Source organism: Pristis pectinata, chromosome 20 (genome assembly GCF_009764475.1).
Source record: "Pristis pectinata isolate sPriPec2 chromosome 20, sPriPec2.1.pri, whole genome shotgun sequence".
Lineage (NCBI taxonomy): Eukaryota > Metazoa > Chordata > Chondrichthyes > Rhinopristiformes > Pristidae > Pristis > Pristis pectinata.
Window position 1 is genome coordinate 15,855,003 of NC_067424.1, and position 23,614 is coordinate 15,878,616.

The window sequence follows — 23,614 nt, forward strand, 5'->3', positions numbered from 1 at the left end:
AGTCCTGCATCATTATAAAAGCCCTGCTGCATCTAAACTCTACTTCTTTTCTCTTCTCAAAATGGTATCAGTCCCAAATAAATATTTCCCTCTCTTATACTACTGATCTTCCAGCCAACTATTGAACCTTCTCTAATACATTGTCTTTAAAGTTGGATTCAAAGCAACATATCTTGTATAACCTGGACAGTTAAGTGAAGATGGCCAGACAATCTGAATTAGGCAGAGGAAATAAAAGAAGTGAATAGGAGGAAGAGAAGGACAAGATTACATCCGTAATCTTCTATGTGGCATCTTATTGAGTGCCTTCCTAAAATCCAAATATAATACATTTACCGGTCCCCCTTTATCTAGCCTGCTTGTTGCATCCTCAAAGAATTCTAGCAAATTTGTTTTAGTTTCACCTTCCCTCTAACCCTTTGATTATCTATTGCCATTGGGATGTTTTCAGTGACTTCCACTATGAAGACTGACACAAAGTAGTGAAAGGGTCTCTGCAATTGCTCTACTCTCCATTGTTAATTCCCCAGCCTCATCCTTCACGGGACTAACGTTTACTTTAGCTACTCTTTTCATTTTGATATACCCGTAGAAGCTCTTAGAATCTGTTTTTGTATACCTTCCTTTCACCTCAGCTTGCATGTTTACAATAATAATGCTTATAAATTGCCGCTAATATGAACACTTGTTGGATGTTACGTTGCTGACAAGGAACACCTAATTAGTTTCCAGCACACCTTCAGTGGGATAGATATGTGAGTTTAGGGTAGCCATGTTGGTATTCTACACACAGGAGTATAGAAAAGCAATGATTTTCTTTTTCAGTGACGTTTGATCTAGCCACACCATAAATGTTCATTGGGAAATCAAACAGGATATCGAGATTCAGGAATCCGAAGTGGAGATTTTATGATCAGGGACTTGGAAAGGCTTCCCCAACATTACCTCTCAAATCCATGAACTCTACCACTTTGAAAGGTAGTGGGTGCATGGGAACACCAAAAGGATTCCCTCCAAGCCACATACTACACTGACTTGCAACTTTCTACTCAACAACATCAAGGTAGCATTTTATCCACACAGACTGTCACTATTCAAGAAGAGCCAATGCCTTCTCGAGGTCAACCAGGTGTGTGCTATAGAGGCCAACGTTACCTGCAAATGACTCAGGTCAACAAGAACAAAGGACTGGGAAATAAAAGGCAGCGCAGTCCCACCATTTGCCACTAGGTGTCAGCCAGAGTTCAGGAAGTGCTTTCCATTAGTCAGTCCGGGAGCTAGAAACATCTAAGGGCAAAATTATGACACTGCGCCATCATGGCAGTGACTCACCCCAAGAAAGAGACATCCACAAAGACCTCCAGGATTTCAAACATGTGATCATTCACCTGAGAGCCTTTAGAGTGATTGTTAGCAAGTTTTGTTATTTCAGTTTTTTCATTCACAATATGCTGGTAATTATCCTTATATTAACAGGGTAATTAACAGTCCTTATACCCTTAGTACTCTTAATAGCCTAAAATTAATGTGGATACGATAAGTTCAAGATGTTATAGTGTGCACAAAATTGCTAAATTGTATTCAGGAGAATATTCTTGCTGGCAAAGGGGATTAGTACAGATAGGTACTTGATAGACAGCAAGGATATGGTGGGCCAAAGGGCCTATTTCTCTGCTGTATGAATCTATGACTCTTTTTAATCAGTATACAGCAAGCCCAACAAGAAGGAGTGCAGTTCTGGATTTAGTTCGAGAGAAGAAAGCTGGCTGTGTGAAAGGATTATTAGTGAGAGATCAGTTTAGTGCTTGTAGTGATCATTCTGATAGATTTTGCATTGTTATAGAAAAGGATAAACGATGAAATAAGAGAAAGACTCTAAATTGGGAAGGGGCCAACTTTTCAAAACTAAGAAGTAATTTAGCAAAAGTGCACTGGAAACATCTACTGGAAGGTATTGGAGCAAAATGAGGGATTAAGAAGACTCAAAGGGTTCATGGTAAACATGCTTCCACAAACAAAAGTGGCAGGACTGCCAAATCTAGAGGTCCCTGGATGTCAAGGTGTCCAGAGGGAGAGAGAAAGCAAAAAGAAGGAAGCAGCTGTCAGATACAGAGAGTTTAATACAGGAGAAATTTGTGAGAGCAGGAAGTCTGGAAGAGTATAGAAAGTGCAGGAGTGAATTTTAAGAAAGCATTGTGTGGGTATGAGAAAAATATTGTCAAGTTAATTCAAAGAAAATCCAAAGATGTTTTATGAGAACATAAGGAACATGATGATGGCTAAGGATTTAGTATTGTTGGAACTGAAAAGGGTAAAGTTGTGGAAAGAAAGGACGTGGGTAAAGTTAGCAAGGAATATTTCATGATTATCTTCACAAAAGAGGGAAATCATGCCAATGTTTTAGTGAAGGCAAACAAGTGTGAAATATTAGATGGGATTAACAGAGTGAAAGAATGCTCGAGAGAGAAAATCGATAAATTTGCCAGGATCAGATGAAATATATCCCAGGCTGTCAAAAGAACAAGTGAGTCTCTGACTACAATGCTTCAATTCTTCTCTTAGAAAGGCACAGATTAATCAAGGACAGTCCACGTGGATACGTTTTGGAAGGTCATATCTGACTGACATGATTGATTTTTTTGAGGAGGAACCCAAGAGTGTCAATAAGAGCAGTGTGTTTGATGGGGTTTACATAGATTTTAGCAAGATTATTGACACAATCCCAGATGGCGGGACACAGGTTGAGTATTGCATACAGTTCTGGTCACTAAATTACAACAAAGATGCGAATGCAATTGACAAGGTGCAGAGACGACATATGAGGAGGTTGCCACAAATGGAAAACTGTAGCCATGAGGAAAGACTGTATAGTGAGATTATTTTCTTTGGAATGCTGATGGCTGACAGGAGAATATATTGAGATGTATGAAACAGTGGAAGACCTAGATAAATAGGATGAACAAATTTTTCTTAACTGAGGGGTAAAAGCCAGGGGACATTGATTTAAAGTTATTGCCAGAAGGATTAAAGGGGAACTGAGACAAATTTCTTTCACCCCTGGGATTTGGAACTCATTACCTAAAAGGTAGTAGAGGCAAAAACCTTCATCACAGTTAAAAAGTATTTGGATGTGTACTTGAAGAGCAAAACCTTGGACCTAGTACTAGAAAGTGGGATTGGGTTGGGTAACCCTTCTTTGACCAGCACAGTTAAAATGGACTGACTGTTCTAGATACATGTTCTATGATGTCAATATCAAGGTCAGAATCTAATCCTCATACCCAATTACCCTTGAACTGGCTAGCTTGCTGGGCAATTTCAAAAGGGCAACTGAGAGTCAACTGCTCTGCCTACCTAGGTCTGGCAACTCACGTAGCCCAGGTAATTACAGAAGGTTTCCTTCCCTAAAGGATATTAGTGAATTAAATCACATTTGAACAACAATCAGAAACTCTAACTTTTTTTTTAACCCCTGAACTTATTTAATTAACAATTTAATTGCCTCAGCTGCCAAGGCAAGACGTGGAATATCTCTGGGGCTCCACGTTGCTCGCTTTGTAGCTCAGTATCCCGAGCTGCTCAGCCACAGAAACTATTACAGTCAATGCTGACCCTTTTCTCAACCAATGTCCATTGAACTCCCAGCAAGGGTCACTGAATAGGTTTCCACTGAAAAGGTTAAAAGACTTTTGACCGTAAGTTAGTGAAGAGAGGAGATGAATATCAAAGGGTGAAATAATTATTGGGTGCCAATAATCGGAGAATCTGGAAAATCGAAGTTCAAGCAATTCCCAGTTACAATTTGGATCAGACACAATTAATGGAGCTCAGGTTGTGAAGAATTTGATTTGAACCAGGTACTTTTCAAGATTTTCCATGTATCCTGGCTTCTTCCTTTTGCAAGCATTAGCTTGTCTTGGTACACGGCACTCCTGCCATTAACACAACAGATTCAAAGCTAGGCTGACCCTTCTGGAACAGACAATGTGCTGCAGTGCACTTTGCAGCAAACATTAAAGTCCGATCTGCCTTATGGGTGCATTCCTTAGCACTACTGGAGGAACTGCAGACTTGGCCCTGGTCAATACTTAACCCTCAATCATCACTTAAACAGATTATCTGATCATTATCGCAGCAGTGGGAACATGGTGCATGCAATTTGGCATTGTTACAACAGTGGCAATGTTTAAAAGTATTTAACCAACCACAACGTGCTTTTGGACATCTTGTGGTTGTGAAAGGTGCTATGTAAATTGTGTTCTTTATTTTAATTTCCTTTAACTTAAGGAGATGGCATCGTTGTAGGATCAGTGTACATTTTTGATTTCATTGTTCACTGATAGAGAAAAGTTTCCAAAATCAGTGCGGCAAGGTTAAAAAAAAGAGAGTGCGATACAAATAATGGAATGGAAAAGCAGGAAGGAAGACAGAAAGAAAACAAATGATAGAAGTTGTAATTTGAAGAGAGGAATGGAGCAGGAAACTGAAAGGACAGAGGAGAGAGGGATGGTCAGAAAAAGAATGTGGAGTAACTGGGTGGACTGACAGAGAGGAGAGTGGGTGGGGACAGAACATAAGAAGCAGAAGCAGGAACAGGCCATTTGATGGCTCATGTCTTACGGCTGATATTTTAGTGTAGATAGGTACTTCATAGTTGGTATGGACCTGGTGGGCAGAAGGGCCTGTTTCTGTGTTGTATGACTGACTCTTCAGTGTCACTTACCTAGAGTAGCCCACTCATATCCAAAAATCAGTCTCTATCCTGAATACACTCAGTGACTGAGTCTCCACAGCCCTCTTCAGTAGACATTTGCTATGATTCATTACCCTCTGGATGAAGAACTTCCCTGTCACTTCAGCCCTGAATAGCTGACCCTCTTATTTTGAGATTCCGATCCTTGGTTCTGGACACCCAGCTGGGGGAAACATCCTCCTGAACCTATCGTGTCAAGCTCTGCAAGAATTTTTACACTTCAGTAAGATCTTCTCTCATTCTTCTAAGCTCTAGAGGGTGTAGGCCCAGTTACTCAGGAACAAGAATAGTGGAGGAGGAAGGAAGGGGAAAAGAAAGTGGGAGTGGAAGGGAGGGAGAATGTGGAAAAGAGAGAGAATAAAATTCAAATAGAATGACTGAGGGCAGATTGGTGCTAAATATTTGCTTGAAACAGGGTCATACAGAAGTCCAGACAAACGATCGTCAGACAGCAGTTCTGAGGAAGGGTCGCTGACCAGAAGCTTCGTCTGGTTTCTCTTTCACAGATGCTGCTTGACTGGATAGGACTTCCAGCATTTCTGCTTTTGTTTCAGATTTCATCATCTGCACTTAAATAAAAGACAAACATTGGTTCGACAGCATGGAGGCTAACATTGCAGAGGGTGGTTTTAAGGGAACAGCACAGACAGATCCAATAGAAAGTACTGATTGATTTATCACTCATTCGTTGATCTGACAATGAAAATCATTTTGTATCATCTTTCATTCAAAGCTGACGGGCAAGATTTACTGCTTTATCACCTAACTGTGCCCAAAATGGTCATCTCTCATATAAAACATGAGACTGCTCCTTGAGGACAGAATCAAGTCTCAGCTTGTAGTTTATAGAAAGCTGGAACATTTACTTTAGACTAAAGATAGATGTGTGTTGCATGATTCATGTTTGATTGTTCATTTTGTTGTTGCTGGATCAGAGATTAATGACTTATACACACCACATACTGTAAAACAGACCAAAGGATCAATGAGTAAGGAAAAAGCAGTCAGAGAGATCTGATGCACATTGCACAATCCCAACCTGCCTTGTCTCTGTAATCAGTAATGTTACCTCTGAGTCAGATTGTGATTTAAACCACACTCTGGTAACCAGAACACAAGACTAATCCTACACTGCCAGAGGTGCTGTTTTTCAGATAAGATGCTGAACAAAGGCCCCATTAGCTCGCTGAGATGGACAAAAAAATCCATGGGTCCTATTTCAGAGAAGGATTGCGGCTTTCTCCCTAAACTATACAACAGATTATCTCATCATTGTCTCATTTCTGTTCATGGACTTGGCAGACTGTTTCCCACATTTTAACAGGGACTGCAGATCGGATGTACCTTGCTGACTGCAAATGCAAATGCATTTACAGTCAGCAAGTTTGCAGAAATGCAAATCCTTCTTTATTTTAAAGTTATCTTGATGTGGTTCAGGTTGAAATACTCACAGGCTGGGCAAAAGGCTTTGGGTCGGATGGCCTCATGTGCAGGTGAGCCATCATGGCTTGAAGACGTTCCGTCTCCTTGGACAGCTGTGGGAAACAGGAAGATTGACTAATGTGAAGCAAAGCAGATTGTTACAATGCAGGAACATTCCAATAATCCTCAAAATGGCTCAAAACAAATGTTATTTCATGGCTGGACATGGGGATAAGTATCATGTTAAGAGATGCATGACACTGCACTATTTTACATTTAGATTTAACAGGCTCTCTTCATTGCAACAATTCATTCTAAGATCATTTAAAAACCCAAAGCACAAGAGACTGCAGATGCTGGAATCTGGAGCAACACACAAAATGCTGGAGGAACTCAATGGGTCAGGCAGCATCTAGTCCAGATGAACAGTCTGGATCCTCAACGTCAACTGTCCATTTCTCTCCATAGATGCTGCCTGACCTGCTGAATTCCTCCAGCATTTTGTGTGTTGCTCATTTAAAGAAAACCCACGTTTAAAATCTTCCATCAGCCTACCCTTGTCCAGTGAAGAGATGCAGAACTTCAGCCTGTCTGGTCTTCTCTGAAGAGTTTAAACTCTCAGTTCCCTGAGTGCTCCAATTTGTTCCCTCCAGTGGTCCTCAGGCAACCACCCCTCCCATTCTCCACTCGAACTGTTTCTGCTGACAGAAAGCTATTTGCTTTTATTACCTTGTCGCCCGTACCTCTCCACTAAATTTGCCTCACCCTCTTCCAGCAGGGAGGGATAAACTACATGATTTGAAGATCTAGGGTCTAGGCGGAGGAATATGCATCAAAGATATGATGTGGTGTGATGGACATGGGATATCAGAGCTATGGGAAGACTATATTGAAAATTCACTAAATTTGAATCAACAGTGTGGTTGTAATTTCAAAGACAGGTTTGTAAAACTGGGACTACTTGGCATCAGGAGAGTGAAGGCTAAGGGGAGATCCACATGAAGTTCTCAAAACCTGAAAAGGTTTTGAGAGGTTAAATGTGAAATATTTTTTCTACTGGTTGAGAAGTTGAGAACAAAGGGCCCACAGATTGAAGATGGCATCTGGGAGGAAGTAATGTTTTATGTTACAGGTTATTAGAGGCTTTATTATATGGGGATCCATTGAGACAAAAATTGTATTATAATTTAGAAGCAAACTGAATTAATATTTACAGGGGAAAAATATAAGGGTATGGCACCATCAGTCTTCACAGAGCTTGATGTAGGTTCTTTAAAGGCTGCTGAGACTGATGCATGAATAACATCCCAGCCCACAGGAAGGGCATATTCATTCACTGCACTGCTCTGAACCCAGGGTCTGACACCAGTCATCACAAACTCCTTCCAGTCTGCCTGGTGCTGCCTTGCTTCATCTGCAAGCCAACTCCACCAACCAAGGCAGAATTCCAAACTCCTCTCCCAATCATCCTTGAGGATTGCAAAGGATGCCGGGTCACCCTGCAAGCATTTTGATTCTGTGTGGTAGCCTGCCTCTCTCTTTGTGAGCTTTGTGACTTTTTGTGAACTTTGGAGTACAGCATTGTCTTCAGGATCCTATAATCAGGCATTGACCACTTCCTTATTATTTTACAGCAGCATAATTTAATACATCTGCATTTGAAAGTGCCTTATTTGAAGGATTTTATACTGGCATCTGATCTGAAAACTTTACAGGGAAATGAAATTTAGTTGAAAAGCTGGTGCTAATACAAACATAATGCATCAAATAGCCCTCATTAGTTGTATTATTCCACAATACACTAGCTCCCACCTCCCACTCTACATAAAACAGGGTGGTTCCAGCTTTGATCTTTGCAGAGAGAAGGGATGATAGTTGGACAAGGTTGTGGAGAAGGAGTGAGGACAATCTGTATTGCTGTGCAGGTCAACTGCTGTCTCATTTCAGTAATACCAGTGGTGAGAGCAAATCCGGTCACTTACCCACCCTCCAAGATAAGAAAGGAAGCTATAAACATTCCAACATAGTGGTAAAAATATACCAACCTGAATTTCAAGTTGTTGGACAACCTGCATCTGAACTCGACACTGGGCTGTGCTGCGATCATCGAGAGCGTGTTCATTATTGAGGTGCCTACAGCAGAAAAGAATTCACAGCTTGAGAATGCAAGTATTGAAGAGAAACATTTCAGTGTGGTGGTACCAGCAGGTAAAAGCAGAACAAAGACAAAATGACACGCAACAGCCTTTTATCAACTTAATTCTTTCTTCCTTTGGATGTTTTTCGTTTCTGGGCCAGCCAGAACTACCTGGATGATGTTTGACTCAATAACACACACACACACACACACACACACCTCTATGCTCTACCAAAGAGCTAGCAAAGCCACTTTATCGTGTGTCCGCCCATACAGTCCCTGCTCATTAGTGGACAGGACAGGACAGTAAAGAGGAAGTTTTACTTTGTACCTAACATGTGTAGTAAGGTCAAGGAATGTTTTATAGGACAGTGTAAAGTGTGTAATGTTCTATACTTGTTCTGTACCTCCTCTATGTTTAATGGAATGGTGCAGAGGAAACTTTACTCTGGCTGTACCTGGTTTGGGAGTGTTTGAAGGAACAGTGTAAAGGAAGCTTTATTCTATTTCTAACAAATGGTTTACTTAGTCTAAATTGGTAAATTGGTTTATTATTGTGACGTACCAAAGTACAGTGAAAAATTTGCCTTGCATACCATTCATTCAGATCATTTCATTACAACAGTGCATTGAGGTAGTACAAGGTAAAACAATAACAAAATGCAGAATAAAGTGTTACAGTTACAGAGAAAGTGCAGTGCAGGTAGACAATAAGGTGCAAGGTCATAGTGAGGTAGATTGTGAGGTCAAGGGTCCATCTTATCGTTTTAGGGAATCATTCAATAGCGGGATAGAAGCCGTCCTTAAGCCTGGTGGTACTTGCTTTCAGACTTTTGTATCTTCTGCCCAATGGGGGCGGGAGTAGCGAGAATGTCCGGGTGGGTGGTGTCTTTGATTATGCTGGCTGCTTTACCGAGGCAACCAGAAGTATAGACAGAGTCCATGGAGTGGAGGCTGGTTTCCATGATATGCTGAGCTGTGTCCACATTTCTCTGCGGTTCCTTGAGGTTATGGGCAGAGCAGTTGCCATACCAAGCTGTGATGCATCCGAATAGTCTGGAAATGTTTGGAGGGGTATTGTTTGGGGAACTTTATAAATAACCTGTGCATTACTTGCCTATTGAGTATTTTCTTAGGACAGTATGGAGGGTTTTTTTTGTTTCGTACCTAACTCATACCTTAACCAAAATGGCAGTTTATTGTTGATTTCATAAAGTGACCAGAATGGATAATAAGGCTCAAATATATTCTATTACAACTGAGAATTTCAACATAAGTATTAGAGAAAGCTTTGCTTAAATCTTGGCTCAATTTTTTCTGATGACTTAACAGACCAGGAATGAGCTTGAAATTATTTTATCTTAAATAAATTTTCTGAATTTCTTGGCGCTGAAAAGTATTTTCAAAGCAAATGTTTTCTTCAAATGTGTGAGTTTACGGGAAGTGCATCTCCCACATAGTGATGATCTTGGCCGAAGCTGCCTTTGAGGTATGGATCACAGACAAGGTGGTGGGTCAGAGAAAGGACAAGGATTGATGAGGTGACCCAACCCACCCTGCCATCTCATGCAATCCTAACTTGAAAAGGCCTGAGTCATAGTGCTGGGTTGTAACATGGAAGTCTAGACTGATCATCTAAAAAATGTCAGTACAAATCACATTGAGGATATAAATTTACTTTAGAAACTAAAGTGAATCATTAATTCCTTCTGGGATAAAAAAAAAACTGCTCTTTTGATCCTGCCCGGGTCTACATGTGACTTTAATTCCACATCAATGTTACTGACTTTTAACTGCTGGAGAGCAAACAGATATTGAGGGAATCAAGGAAGAAAGGTTAGTCCAGGGCAGTGACACTGATATAAAAGATCAGCTACAATCTTATTGAATGGTGGGACAGGAGCAAATGGGCCAAATGGCCTTCTCCTGCTTCTCTTTCTTATGTTTAAGTTGCAGTAACAAGCTAGATAACTGGAACCAGCAATAACTTTTGGCTTTATCAGTAAAACCTGCATCTTCAGAGGGAGCTTTTAAGAAAACGACCTTTTTTGAGGATAGGGGAAGGTCAAGCAGACTGCTAGAAGGATCTGCTGAAGCCTGAGTGGGTTGGGCTCATGTTGATGTAGTCTACACTTATATTTGCCTCAGTGCTGCTGTTCGTGCAAGCTCGCAAACTGTAATTCTTCCACAGATTAACCTTTGTAGCATTCACTGAGTAGGCTGGCAGGAGGAAGTCTCAGTAAATCCATTAGGTTTAATCGGGGACTGCAGAAAATTTGCTGCTGGCACCAATAAGACAGGAGTAGGAGCCCCATAGTGCTGTTCCACAATTAGATCATAGGTATTCAGCAACTGACAGAGTGGAGGGAGTGGAAGCAGAGCTAACCCTTTCTCTTTCCCCTCCCTGCACAATACAGATTATCTGGTCATTATCTCAATGTTGTCTGTGGGAGCTTGTTATCTGCAAATTGACTGCTATGTTTCCTATCTCAAAACAGTGACTGCTTTAAAGAGGAGAACTCAATTGGTTGCAAATGAAAACCAAAAACCTGCAGATGCTGGATATCTGAAAATTTCCAGTAGAAAATCTCTCTTTCCACAGATGCTGCTTGATCTGCTGTTTCCAGCATTTTCTATTTTGCTTTCAATTGAATGCAAAGTGCTTTGGGAAATTCTGAGGTTGTCAGAAGTGCTGTTTAGAAATGAAATTCTTTCAGTCTTTGCCCAACAGAAATGTATTAATAATAACATTTTTAATTGACATGTCTACTATCTCCTCCATCCACTGTGATGTAACATTGGGTGTGCACCCATGGTACTCATTTAAGAATTGTAGCATTTGGTAAACTTTTCTTTATATGTTGCTGCATATGTTTCAGTATTGAGGCTTCCAGAAACTGTCTGGTTCTGTTCAGGAAGGCACTGTGAGAAACATTGTTTTGCACTTTGCATGTTCTGTCAGAATTAAAGTTCCTTTGTTTATGGTTTAAACTACCAGCATCTTGGAGAGTGAATGATAGAAGGTGTTAAAACTCCCACAGCATTTTTGATGGGGTTAGCTCCATATTTCCATTATGTCCACCGTGTTTCCTGCAAAGTACAAAAGGCAAAATGGCTCTTACAAGCCCATTGGCTGTTAAGTGCTCAAAAGGCAGAGAGATATGTAACATCAAAAAATCTTCTTCCCAGTCAGGTGAACTCCTAAAGTATAGGCCAGTGACAATCTCATAGAATATTGAAGCAATGAATGTTTTCTTCCTGTTCTAATGCAATGCAAAGACAGGGAGTCTTGGTTAGATTAGCAGAATTACAATAATGAAAGGCCACAATGATATACATCAGTTCCATATCACCAAAATAATGTAGTAGACGGAGGAGAATGGGCTACGAAAAACATACTTCTTGAACTTTAATATTATCACAGGCAAATATACAAGAATTTTATTTACTTATAATCTTCCAGGAACAACAATGAAAATGGTGGCAATATTTACTCCAGAGCTGGACACCAAAGGTGTTTGGAAGGCCAATCCTGGCATTGACCACTTGGATTGAATTGTTGCCAAGAAATCTTAATTCTAGAATCATAGAATTGTAGAGCATTGAAGTGAGTCCTTTTGGCCCACTTCATTCATGCCGGACACCCATGATCTGTCAGTCAAGTAACACAACAGTTAACTTGGGTCATCAGGGTTGCAAATTCCTGTGTCTTTCGGTTTCAATATAGATTTCTCAGCTTTCATCTTCAGTGCTAACTTAAATTATTTCTTCTTCTCCTTGCTGACAGCATCTTCTGGTTCCACAAAAAAAAACAGGGACACACTGACTTCTCTCAAGTAGCACAAATGATTTAGAAATTGAGTTTTCAACAGGTTGTTCAATTATATGGGCCTCAAACCTAAATGCCAACACTGCCCCATCTCACTTGCCATCATTCCCCCAAAACACTCCTCCCTCCACCTCCTCTCTGCACCTCCCCTGACAGTCCATTTTTATTTTTACTGAAACCACTGGAAATAAATAGGGAGATGTAAAGACGTTTGCTGATTATTATCTTTTCTTTAATCTATCACCTCAAAGTCAACCTCATGAACTTAGCAATAGTTACTGCTGCCAGGATCAGGAATCATTGCCTTGCAATTGGGATCAGGGGTTCTGATCAGGGCCAAGAATCATTGACTTAGCTTGGAGTACTGAAACTCATGTTCATACGCTGGATGTAGGTGTTGCCGGCAATTTGCTGCACATCCCTAAACCAAAATTACAGATAACTCCGTTCAAAAAAAGTTAGGATTAAAATATGTTGTGGGACTGGAGTCGTCTATTGGCCCAGCATAAGTAAGATCAGCAAGTTTCCTTCTTTGAAAGGCATTTATGAATCAGTTAGATTTTTATGACAATTTGATAAGTTCTTAACAACATTTACTGATAACGATTTATTCAAAGTTTCAGATTGCCCTTCTGGGGATTGAACTTCAGCTGCCCAGATCGAGAGCAGTAAAATGATCACTACATCATTACACTTCTTTTCTTCAAAGCTCTTTTCTGTCTCAATTTCAGGCTACCTTTTCTACTCTCAAACTGAATCATTTTAATGCTTGTTTATTTTCTTGAGTGGAGGGGTTTTATTATAGTGACGAGTTTACGGGCAGTACTTGCTGCGTCAGCTGAGAAGAGAAACATGCAAACCAATTTCTCTGCTCGTTATGCAATGATTATCTAGCCATTATGGGATAGTGAAAACATATCCCACAGAATGCTCAAAAACATATGGTATGAATTTGGCTAATTGACTGGTTGTCGGACTCCTACTCACAGCCTGTCTGACCTGCATAGTGAAGTCTTTTGCAACTGCTTTGAGATGGCCTCATGTGTCAAGCCAGCACTAAGGGCTATTTGCTTATGTTTTCTTTCAGAATTCTGAAATTGCTTGGGTTACATTGCGGTTTCTGGAGAAAAATCTCCCCCCACCCTCACCATCTGCAAGGCCAGTGACTTCATAATAATGATCTCATCTGGGATTCACAGGGGAACAAATAGCTTCTCTTGGATTCTGCTCGTCATTGGTGATTACAGAAAGGAGAATGACCTCACCCCTTCCTCTTAAACAATATTTCACAGCTTGGTTCTGAACACAGTAGTGCTACTCTATTCCTTTACCTTGAACAATGGGGCACTGTCTGTCAACATCACTAAGAATTTACCATGGTTCAAGGCCAGTACTTAGAACACTATGCAAACACAATAAATATGACCCCACACTTTTAACACTGAGTTTTAACACTGAGTATTTGTACATGAGAGTGAAAGTTTCTGCATGTGTGTGTTGTGTGCGTGTGTGCGTGTGAATGTGGAACAAAGGCTGATTGCACTAACCCTCATCAACTAACAGCTTGTGATTATTTTGTTGTGATTCATTTCCCTCCTCCCTCTAGTTTGGGTGAAGTCTTGGACTAACTTCAACAGGGAGGGGTGAGCTGCCTTCTTCAGTCCCCAGATGGTGTTTGGCAAAGATGCACCAAGGTGCTGAGGGTTCAGGATTTTGACCAGAATGAATGGTAGATGTGTTCATGCTAGGATTGTGTGCATTCAAAACTGAATTTGTGGTGATTGTGGGCACAAATACACAAATGACTTCAGATGTTGGAATCTGGAGAAAAATATAAACTGCTGGAAGAACTCAGCAGGTCAAGCAGCATGTGTGGAGGCAAAGGGATGGTTGATGTTTCAGGTCAAGACCCTACAGCATACATCAAGACTGAAGTCATCCCTCAGGACTGAGAGTGTAGAGGGAAGATAGTCAGTGTACAGAAGTACAATGACCATGTTTAAAAGGCTGATATTCAGGTACATGGATAGGAAGAGATATGGGCCAAATGAAGACACCTTGTCCAGCATGGTTGAGATGGGACAGTGCCTGTTTCTGTGCTGAATGACTCTATGACTCACCTATCACCTACCAGCCTGTTTCTCACCCCACCCTCTCACTTCTATATACTGGCTATCTTCCCTCTACACTCTCAGTCTTGATGCAGGGTCTTGACCCAAAATGTTGATCATTCTTTTGCCTCCACAGATGCTGCTTGACCTACTGTGTTCTTCCAGCAGTTTTTATTTGGTGGAGGTTATGCTCCTCTGCATCTGCTCTCCACATCTTTCCAGTTGGTTGTGGTTTCATCCTGAATTAGTTAGTCCTGGGCAGAAAGCAGCATTGTTAAAGCCACTACAGATGCCTTTGTTACTGCTGTTTCAGTGTGGATAACTTTGCACTGACTGTATTGGCAGGTACTTGGACAGAGATGTAATCTCCCATCATCATGGAGCTCACACCGACAATCAGGAATTACACATACGTTGTGGTCCAATTGGATTATAAAGCAGCCAACTCTATACTTATTTTCTCAACACTCTTTCAAGCTTGCTTCTTCTCTCCTTAATGCCAATCATAACCTCTTGCTCATTCTTCCCCTCCGTATCCCCACTGTGAGGAAATCAAGACTTCATCAAATCCTACTTTAGATCATATTGCATTTGTCAGTGAGATACATTTTCCTCAGCCATAGATACATAGAAGCAGAAGGAAGTAATTCAGTCCCAGAAACAGATCTGTCATTACTTAAATCAGGGCTGATCTGCATCTCAATCATATTGTTCCCAATGAGCTCCATGATCTTATCAAAAGTTCACCTAACAAAGCTTACCTTATTTTCCTCAACCTCACCGAATTATTACCCACAACAAGGTGGGCCAAAGTACACAGAGAGTTAGGTAATCAAACTGTGTCTTGCAGTAATTTCTTTTATTTGTAACAGTCTAATCATTTTAGTCAGAAGAAAAGATAAGTGCGTGTTTACATCAGTTATTTCCACAGATCTGCCTCCTTTTATCAGTCCTAGTTATTTTTCAATCCTCACAAGTGTCGGAGAGTTGGCAAACATACAAACATTCTCCTTTGATGTCTTTTCTAACATGTTCGGAACAAAGGGATCTAATTGCAAATGAACTAATTAAAGGAAACTGGTGACGGAGCGTGAAAACAATTTGTGCGACCCTCAGCACTGCTCACTGTTGCAGTGAGATGTTTCTGTCACTAGTCAGAGGTTAACCAGTCACAGTGGCAAAGAAATGAACCATGGTCTTAAGCATAGGCGATGGCTGTTCCCTCTGGCTGATGCTCCCTCACCATGGGCACATTGGGCTGCCACTCCCAACTCCCAGAGGTCCTTTTAGCCAAAGGCTAAAGAAAGAAGAGTTGGAATACACCTCCACCCAGCCCTATACTCTCTGGGGTTTCTTCCAATTCTTAATACATTCATATTTCTGAATTTTATTGTTCCGACATTACAAGTCATGCCTTCAGCTGTCTCAGTTCTAAGCTCTTAGGTTTCCCTCCCTAAATCTGCCTCCGTCTCCTCCTGTACGATGTTCCCTCAAGCCCATCACTTTGGCCAGTCTTTTGCTCACCTTAATATATGGCTTGTTGTCAGGTTTGTGTCTGCCAATTGTTGTACTTAAGAATTTTCAGTACATTAAAGATACACACTAAATGCAAATCATTGTAATCCAGCACTTTGCTATTAAAAATGAAAGAAGAAATATTAGTATTTACAGATCCTCACAGCTGGTAGGCACAGTAGTGTAGCGATTAGCATAACCCTACTACAGTTCCAGTGACCTGGGTTCAATTCCGGCCACTGTCTGTAAGGAGTTTGTACGTTCTCTCTGTGTCTGCATGGGTTTCCTCCGGGTGCTCTAGTTTCTTTCCATATTCCAAAGACCTACGGGTTAGAAAGTTGTGGGCATGCTATGTTGGCACCGGAAGTGTGGCGACACTCCCAGGCTGCCCCCGGAACACTCTACGCAAAAGATGCATTTCACTGTGTTTTCCGATGTACATGTGACTAATAAAGATATCTTATCTTATCCCAGGACATCCTAAGAAGTTTTGCAGTCAATGAAGTGCTTTTTGAAATGGAAGCACTATTGTTATGTTGAAAACATGGCAGCAACTTGGTGCACAGCAATCTCCCAGAAATAGCAATGTAATAATGAGCTGGTAATTTGTAGTTTTGCTGATGCTGATTGAGGGATAAAAATTGAAGTGAGATAACTGCACTGCTTTTCTTCGAAGTAGTGCCACCCAAGAGAGCAGACACAGTACATAAACCAGGAAGGGTATTGCTGCAGATTGCAATGAGCTAACAGCAGGTGCAGAATGGTGTAAATGGATGGATAGCAAGATGCCTCTGTCTTACAAAGACCCAATTGTTTTTCCACATACAAATCTGATGGTAAGGTCTAGCAACAATACGTCATTGTGTGTACAGTGGAGCTTTTCACATGATAAGGGGGTTGATTGATGTGGGGATAACTCAAGCCCTCCCAAAATGGGTGACACTTTAGTTTAAGAAAATAAAGGTGTGGAACAGCGATGCAGCCTAGTAGAGCTACCCCCTCACAGATTCAGTGACCCAGGTTCAATCCTGACCTCTGGTTCTGTTTGTGTGGAGTTTGCATGTTCTCTATGTGGTCCAATGGGTTTCCTCCAAGTGCTATGGTTTGCTCCCAATCCCCAAAAATGTGTCAGTTGATTGGTTAACTGGCAACTATAAATTGCCCATAGTCTGTAAGAGACTGACGGAATCTGGGGGAAGCTGATGGGAATGTGTGGAGAACAAAATAGGATTAATAAAGGATTAGTGTAAGTGGGTGCTTGATGGTCATGGCAGACTCCTGTGGCTGAAGGGCCCATTCTCATGCTGCATCAAAGAATATCTTAATCAAGCCCATAGAGCGATATCATGACCAACAGTTCAAAGAGGTACTTTCAAAGGAGGAGGGGGAGGAAGAGATTCAGAGAGCTTTCAATAGGAATTTACAGACGTAGATCAGAGGGAGATGAAGACACAACTGTCCATGGTGGAACAATACAATTTGGGGATATGCAGAAAGCAAAATTAAAGGAACACAGAAATCTCAAAGGTTTTCAGGGCTGGAGGTGGTTACAAAGGTAGTGGAGGCCATGTTGGCTTTTTAAAAATAAGGAGTTGAAATACTAAACAGAATAAACAGAAACTTCATATTCAGCTGGATTTCCATTGGACGTTGCACATTCATTTCTCTCCTATTGCTTCAAATCAAAGTTCATCAACCTCAGTCTTCCACTTTCCAGAATTGCAAATACATGCACTTCAAAACTTTGTTTCGAGTTTCTATTTATGAATAACATTTAATACAAAGTCCTGCCTTGAATCTAATCTATCTTGGCAGAAGTGCCACATGGGCAATGGGAATCAATTGACGTTCCTTCCAGGAAGAAATTTTAAAAAATGAAAATGGAATTTCCAGAAAGTGAATCACAAGATTAGACAAAAATTAACACCAGAAACCACAATAATAAGTGAATCACATGGGTAACTATGGAAGAGCATTCACATTGGTTTGAAAAACATGCCAAACCTGTCTGGTAAATCTGAGTGCTTCAGACCCACAGAGTTATATTACAAGGTTAAGTATTGAATTGAGTTTAATCATACACCATAACAAGAAAAAAAACCACAAGGAACATCTAGACAGCCCACTTGCAATTATTGTGTGGTGAGCTCAGAGCAAAGGCAGCAATTTCGTGGCTTCATCACAAAAGCATTTCTCCCCAGTCCTCTACTCATTGCATGATCTTCAAGCTTTCTATAAGTCAGCCTCAGAAGCACCATACTAATCTGCTAAAGCCATATTTCAATGAGCAACACAAGTGGATACAAAGATTTTGCAAGGGGATATAGACAAGTAAGAAGGTGGTGGATAGAGTAAAATATAGGAAAATGTGAAGTTATTCATTTTCTTTAGAAGAACAGAAAAACAGAAGAGTCTCTCCATTCAGAAAACTTTCATGTTTTTAGAGACTTGGATGCCTTTGTCTAGTTAACACGGAATGTTAAGGTGACGGTCCAGCAAGCAGTTAGGAATCAAATGGTGCACAGGGCTTCATCGAAGGGGACTGGAGTGAAGGAGTAAGGAAATCTATCTGAGCCTGGGCACAGGTTGAATGAGATCACACCTAGAGTATTGTGTGGCTTTGGTTTCCCTACCTTAGGAAGGACAAGAGGTAGTGCAATGAAGGTTCGCTAGATAAGGAAGCAGTCCTACAAAGAGTAAATGCCGATATGCTCTGGAATTTAGAATAATTTGAGGTGATCCCATTGAAATACATAAGAGAATCTAACAAGTAGATTCTGGTAAGCTATTTCCTCCAGCAAAAAAGTCTAGAACTACAGGCTATAGTCTCAGGTTAGGAGGTTGTTTATTCACGGTTGAGGTGAAAAGAAAATGCTTCACTCAGGGAGTTTATGATTCTTTAGAATTTTCTACTCCAGAAGATATGGATACCCAGTCATTAACTATATCCACTGCTGATATCAAGAGAGCTTTGAAGCAAATCAAGGGGGTTGACGTGAACTAGAAGAAGAACATCTTATCTTCCATCTACACATTTCGCAAGCTTCTGGAATGAACATTTAATTTTCCAACTTCAGGTACATATTGTTTCCCATTGTCATGATTATGTCCCTTGCTCATCTCGTTTCTTTCAAATGCCTCACTAATGGTCAGTACTCATGCTCCTTATCACCTGATCGGTCTTAAACAATCTCCACGTAGTAACAAACAATGTGCTGGAGGAACTCAGCGGGTTGAGCAGCATCTGTGGGAGGAAAGAAATTGTTGATATTTCAGGTCAAAACCCTGCATCGGAGCAAATCTGAATTCAACCTGAAAGGTCGACAATTTCTTTTCTCCCACAGATGCTGCATGACCCGCTGAGTTCCTCCAGCACATTGTTTGTTGTTCCAGATTCCAGCATCTGCAGTCTCTTGTGTCTACAATCTCCACATGGTCTTTAGTCTTACACCTCACTCTTTCCCCCCAACTCTACTTGGATAACTGACCACCCTCTACTCTTCCCTCAGTTTTGAGGAAGGGTTACTGACCCAAAACTTTAACTTGTTTCTCTTTGCACAGATGCTGCTTGACTAGCTGAGTTCTTTTAGCGTTTCCTTTTTTAGTTTCAGATTCCAATATCTGCAGCTTTATTTGATTTCCTTTATGGGGGTTAGGCAGGAAAATGGAGTTGAGGACAAGATTTGTCGTGATTAAACTGAAAGGTGATATGGTCTAATCTTGCTCCAATTCCTGGACATAACCAAGGAACAAGCTATCTAGATAATACTGGAAGAAATTATTATTGATTCATTCATTTGGAAACTTATTTAAATAAAAACATATTTTGTGATACAATGTTTGCATAATTTCAAATATGATGTGATAAGTTTTCAAAATTAAACTTCATCTGGGATGTCCTCAAGTCAATGTCTGTTGTAGGTTAATAGAGAGACATTGATCAGTATAAACAACAACTCCATTACCTTTGCATTTTGTGACTAGCAGGATAATAGAGGGTGAATTAGCTGGAACTTGGACCTTTATCGAGGGATTCCTAAAGAGAGTTTTGAAAATTCAGAGGTTACCTACAACTGACAGAGAGCAAATCACAGGATTGTAACAATACTCTGTTGTTTGCTAAACACACAAAGTGCAGTAATAAATGACCCAACATTCCAACTGGGTTCCACAACTTCCCACTGTATCCCCTACCCAGCCTTACAGAGAAACCAGCCCACAAGGAACAGGAGTTCATAGACTAACAGAGAAAGGAAGATTAAACCCAGGATATTATTGAAAAATAGAAGAGAGATACACAAAAAGTGAAGGAGTGAAATATTTATTTAGAGAAAAAGAGAGCAAGGAAGCAAGAGAGAAAGGATATGAAATCAAGTGGTTGCTCACATTTCTTTTATACTAATATTTTCTTTTGACATAGGAGGTCATTCACCCTACTGAATCTATGCTGGTTTTCACTGCATTCCTATCAATCCCATCCCCCACTTATTTCCCTATAACTTATTCTGTCTCACATGCTCATCAACTGCCACTCATCCATACTGGGGAAAATTTACAGCAGCCAATTAATCTGCCAGCACATCTTTGAGAAGTGGAAGGAAACCAAACCCAGGGTTACAGGGAGAATGTGGAAACTCCACCCAGTCAGAACCCAGGGTTAGTCTTGAACTTGGGTTCCTGGAGCTGTGAAGCAGCGACACTATGCTGCCTGTGCTTGCTAACCTACACTGGCCTCCTTTCCAGCAATCATTTGGTTTTAAAACTCTCTTCTTTGTTTTAAGTCACTGTGTGGGCTTTGTTACTATCACTTCAGCCATTAAGGCACCTCCAGTTTTACATTCAAACACTTTACACGTCATTCCATTTTCTCCTGATGCGTACACATATGGCTATTTGACTGCATGAGTGAGCTGAGTTTGAACGTGTATGTGTGTGTTTGTATATGTCATCCTTATAGCTATCAATAAGCGGACACTTGCTTTCATGGTTCCAAGTTCACATGTGCACATTTATTCACATGTGCAATGTACCTCTCCAAATGGATTTTACTTGCTACACCCATGATTATATAAACTTGTGCTTGAATGAATATGTACATATGTGTGTGCATGTGTGGTCCTGCGTACCTGTACTTATTTTACTATTCACTCCTACATCCCTTTGTTTTGTTTCAATTTAAATATCTTCTATTTAAATATCTTCCATTTTGACAAAATCTCCAAGCCTGCAACACTGAATTGACTGCTTCTCTCTACTATTAATATCTGATCCTCTGAGGGTTTCTGGCATTCTTCTTGCTTTATTTATAAAAAGAACAATTTACAAAATTCCTGAGAAATATTCCAGCAATTCCTTTGATGCTCAAGGCCTTATGTTCTACCTTAACTTATGCCATACCTGTTCCTTTGAAGTTCTTCTTGGTGATCAACGGGGTTAAATGAAAGAGCATCAAGATGGGATTTTTTTCTAAATCCCATCCCGCTCCAGGATGGAGTGAGATCCCGTAAATCAGTTACCACAGGAGGTGTCTGTGGGAGAAAGCCTGCATTACAGTTAAATGTTGTATCCAATTATTGTCTCCCCCTGGTACCTGTGTCCCCATTACCACTCCCCTGTGTCTGCCTAAATCACTTCACTAATGAGGGTCAGTACCTGAGAGCGTTTACTGGTAGAGATACTGTTAACAGATCGACCTGTTTGCACATCTCAGCTAATTGGCTAAATAAAATTCTACAATTATGCACCAGGCATAAAACACCGGACTCAACAATGCAGCTAATAGAAGGACCCAATGACTGACAAGCCCTTGTAGGGGTACTTCTGAGAATACTTAGATTACAGTGAGATTGCTTTGCTCTGTTCCAAGGGGACAGTTTTCTCTATTTGTGATCTTAAAAAAATATAAGGCATGATAATAAGATTGTTAAAGTAAATGATAATGCCTAAAATGAAACTACATTGAATTTACAACATAAAATTAGGCCATTTGGCCCAATGTTATTCTGCTGCAGTCCACAGGGCATCAGTGGTGGACGGAGTGAATAGTTAGATCTCTTAGGTGTCTTGAAGAGTAGCGATGCAGACTGACACCCTTTGCGGTGTTTTGCTCCACTTGACTCTTTTTTTTTTCACCCCCCTTTTCATCATAGCCTACTCCTTTCTCCTCCAGATGTTTGTCCAGTTTCTCCTCAACTTTCTCTAAGCCAAATGCTTCCATGAATTAGTAAATTCCATATTTAAACTACTTATTGGGTAATAATAAAAACAGAACATGCTGGAAATACTCAGCTGGTCAGACTGCATCTGTGGGAAGAGAAAAAGAGGTTTCAGGTCGAAGACCCTTCGCCAGAACAGGATTAATTACATGACCTGGGGGTAATGTCATTCATAGGTAGCTGATATCCTTGTCCTTCTAAAATACACACATTTTAGAGGAACAACTGCAGTGGATATGCCTGCAGTTCGCTCTGTGGACACTGCAGTCACAGGACATCAGTCTGCATCACTACTCTTCAAGATACCCAAAGAGATCGACCTATTCACTCCTTCCACCACTGATGCCCTGTGACTGCAGCAGAATAACATTGTGTGAAACAAGGGAGGTGGGAGGGGTGAGGAAGTAAGATGCACATCCTTTGACAATCTAGTGCTTGTAAGTAAAAAAGTATGGGATAAGGGGGAGTGGGATGTGAGGAAGATAATTAAAAATGAAGGTATCCTTATCTTCAGCTCCATTGTAGGGCCAAGAAACATAGCATTGCAATTCTAATAATGACCAGCACCACCTCCTCCATTGGGGTTTAGAAATGCAACTGTTTCTGTCTCCTTCAGTTACTGTCGGTTGCCTCAGGTTGTGGAATTTTTCTTGCAAGAGTGAGCGAAGTGTGTCACTGAGTGTTGTTCAGTCATTTTGGATGATTATCAAATAGACAGCAGTGTGTGGAAAGTTGTGGAAATGAGGCTCACAGCAGTTCTAAGTGTGAGAGTATAGAAATGTTAGGAATAAGTCCTGACTGACAGAAATATTTGGTAGATGAGTGATAGAACAGGTGAATTGAACAAGTGTCTGAGGCTGGTGGTGCTTTTAGTAGGAGATGGCATTTGAAGATCCATACATCCACCTTGACCATTGTGTGAAGTCCTTGAACTTCGAGTGATACTGCATCTAAGTTTGCAGGACTTGACTCCTGGCACTGATCATTTCAGTCACTTGCTCTCTATAAGCGTGACTCAGGGTCTTCTGGCCTTGTGGCGAACCAGGACATCTCTCTTACTTTTCACTTCTTCCACCAAAGCATCCAAAAATACCGGAGCTCACGGTATCTCATTTCCACTGTTTTCCAGGTCAGATTCATTTTCTGCTTGACTGTTCCAGGCACAATGTGCTTCCTTTAGGAAGAGGTACAGGCTGCCTTTAAGCTACACAACTAGTTTTAACTGGTGTTGACCACCCACAACATCTCTTCACTGATAGGTCCAGTGTAGCAAGAACTAACTGGATATAGGAAGCATCCAATAAAGCAGACAGCAGGAAGGTGGTGTGCTGCCCAAACCGCAATCCACAGCCACAAGTTAACTTTGCATCACCTTTTCAGCAGTATTCAGTTTGGCCCCCATTATGCTTTTGTCATTCATAATGGATACTTGTATTCTGAGATATAAAATTACTGAGCAAGGAGGAAAAGAGAAATAGAGTTGGGGAAGGGGGTGGAGAGGAGGGTGGTGGCTGGATGTCATTTCAACAACCCATCAGGACTATGTCCAACCAACACTTATATCAGACAGCTCAGTTACGAGAAGCAGGAAAGACATCAGTCTTGAAAGGAATTTAGTCAGAATGGGATCTT

At 40.8% G+C, this 23,614-nt stretch overlaps 1 protein-coding gene across 2 annotated transcripts in view; it reads right to left on the minus strand.

Moving 5' to 3' along the window:
• foxp4 (forkhead box P4) overlaps positions 1-23,614 on the minus strand; it is a 310,618-nt gene that overhangs the window by 39,701 nt on the left and 247,303 nt on the right. For both annotated transcript variants that reach the window (XM_052034375.1, XM_052034376.1), the window contains exons 9-10: positions 8,221-8,308; positions 6,205-6,288 (exon numbers count right to left, since the gene is read on the minus strand). In XM_052034375.1, the coding sequence (XP_051890335.1) occupies positions 6,205-6,288; positions 8,221-8,308 (172 nt within the window). The remainder of the gene's footprint in view (positions 1-6,204; positions 6,289-8,220; positions 8,309-23,614) is intronic.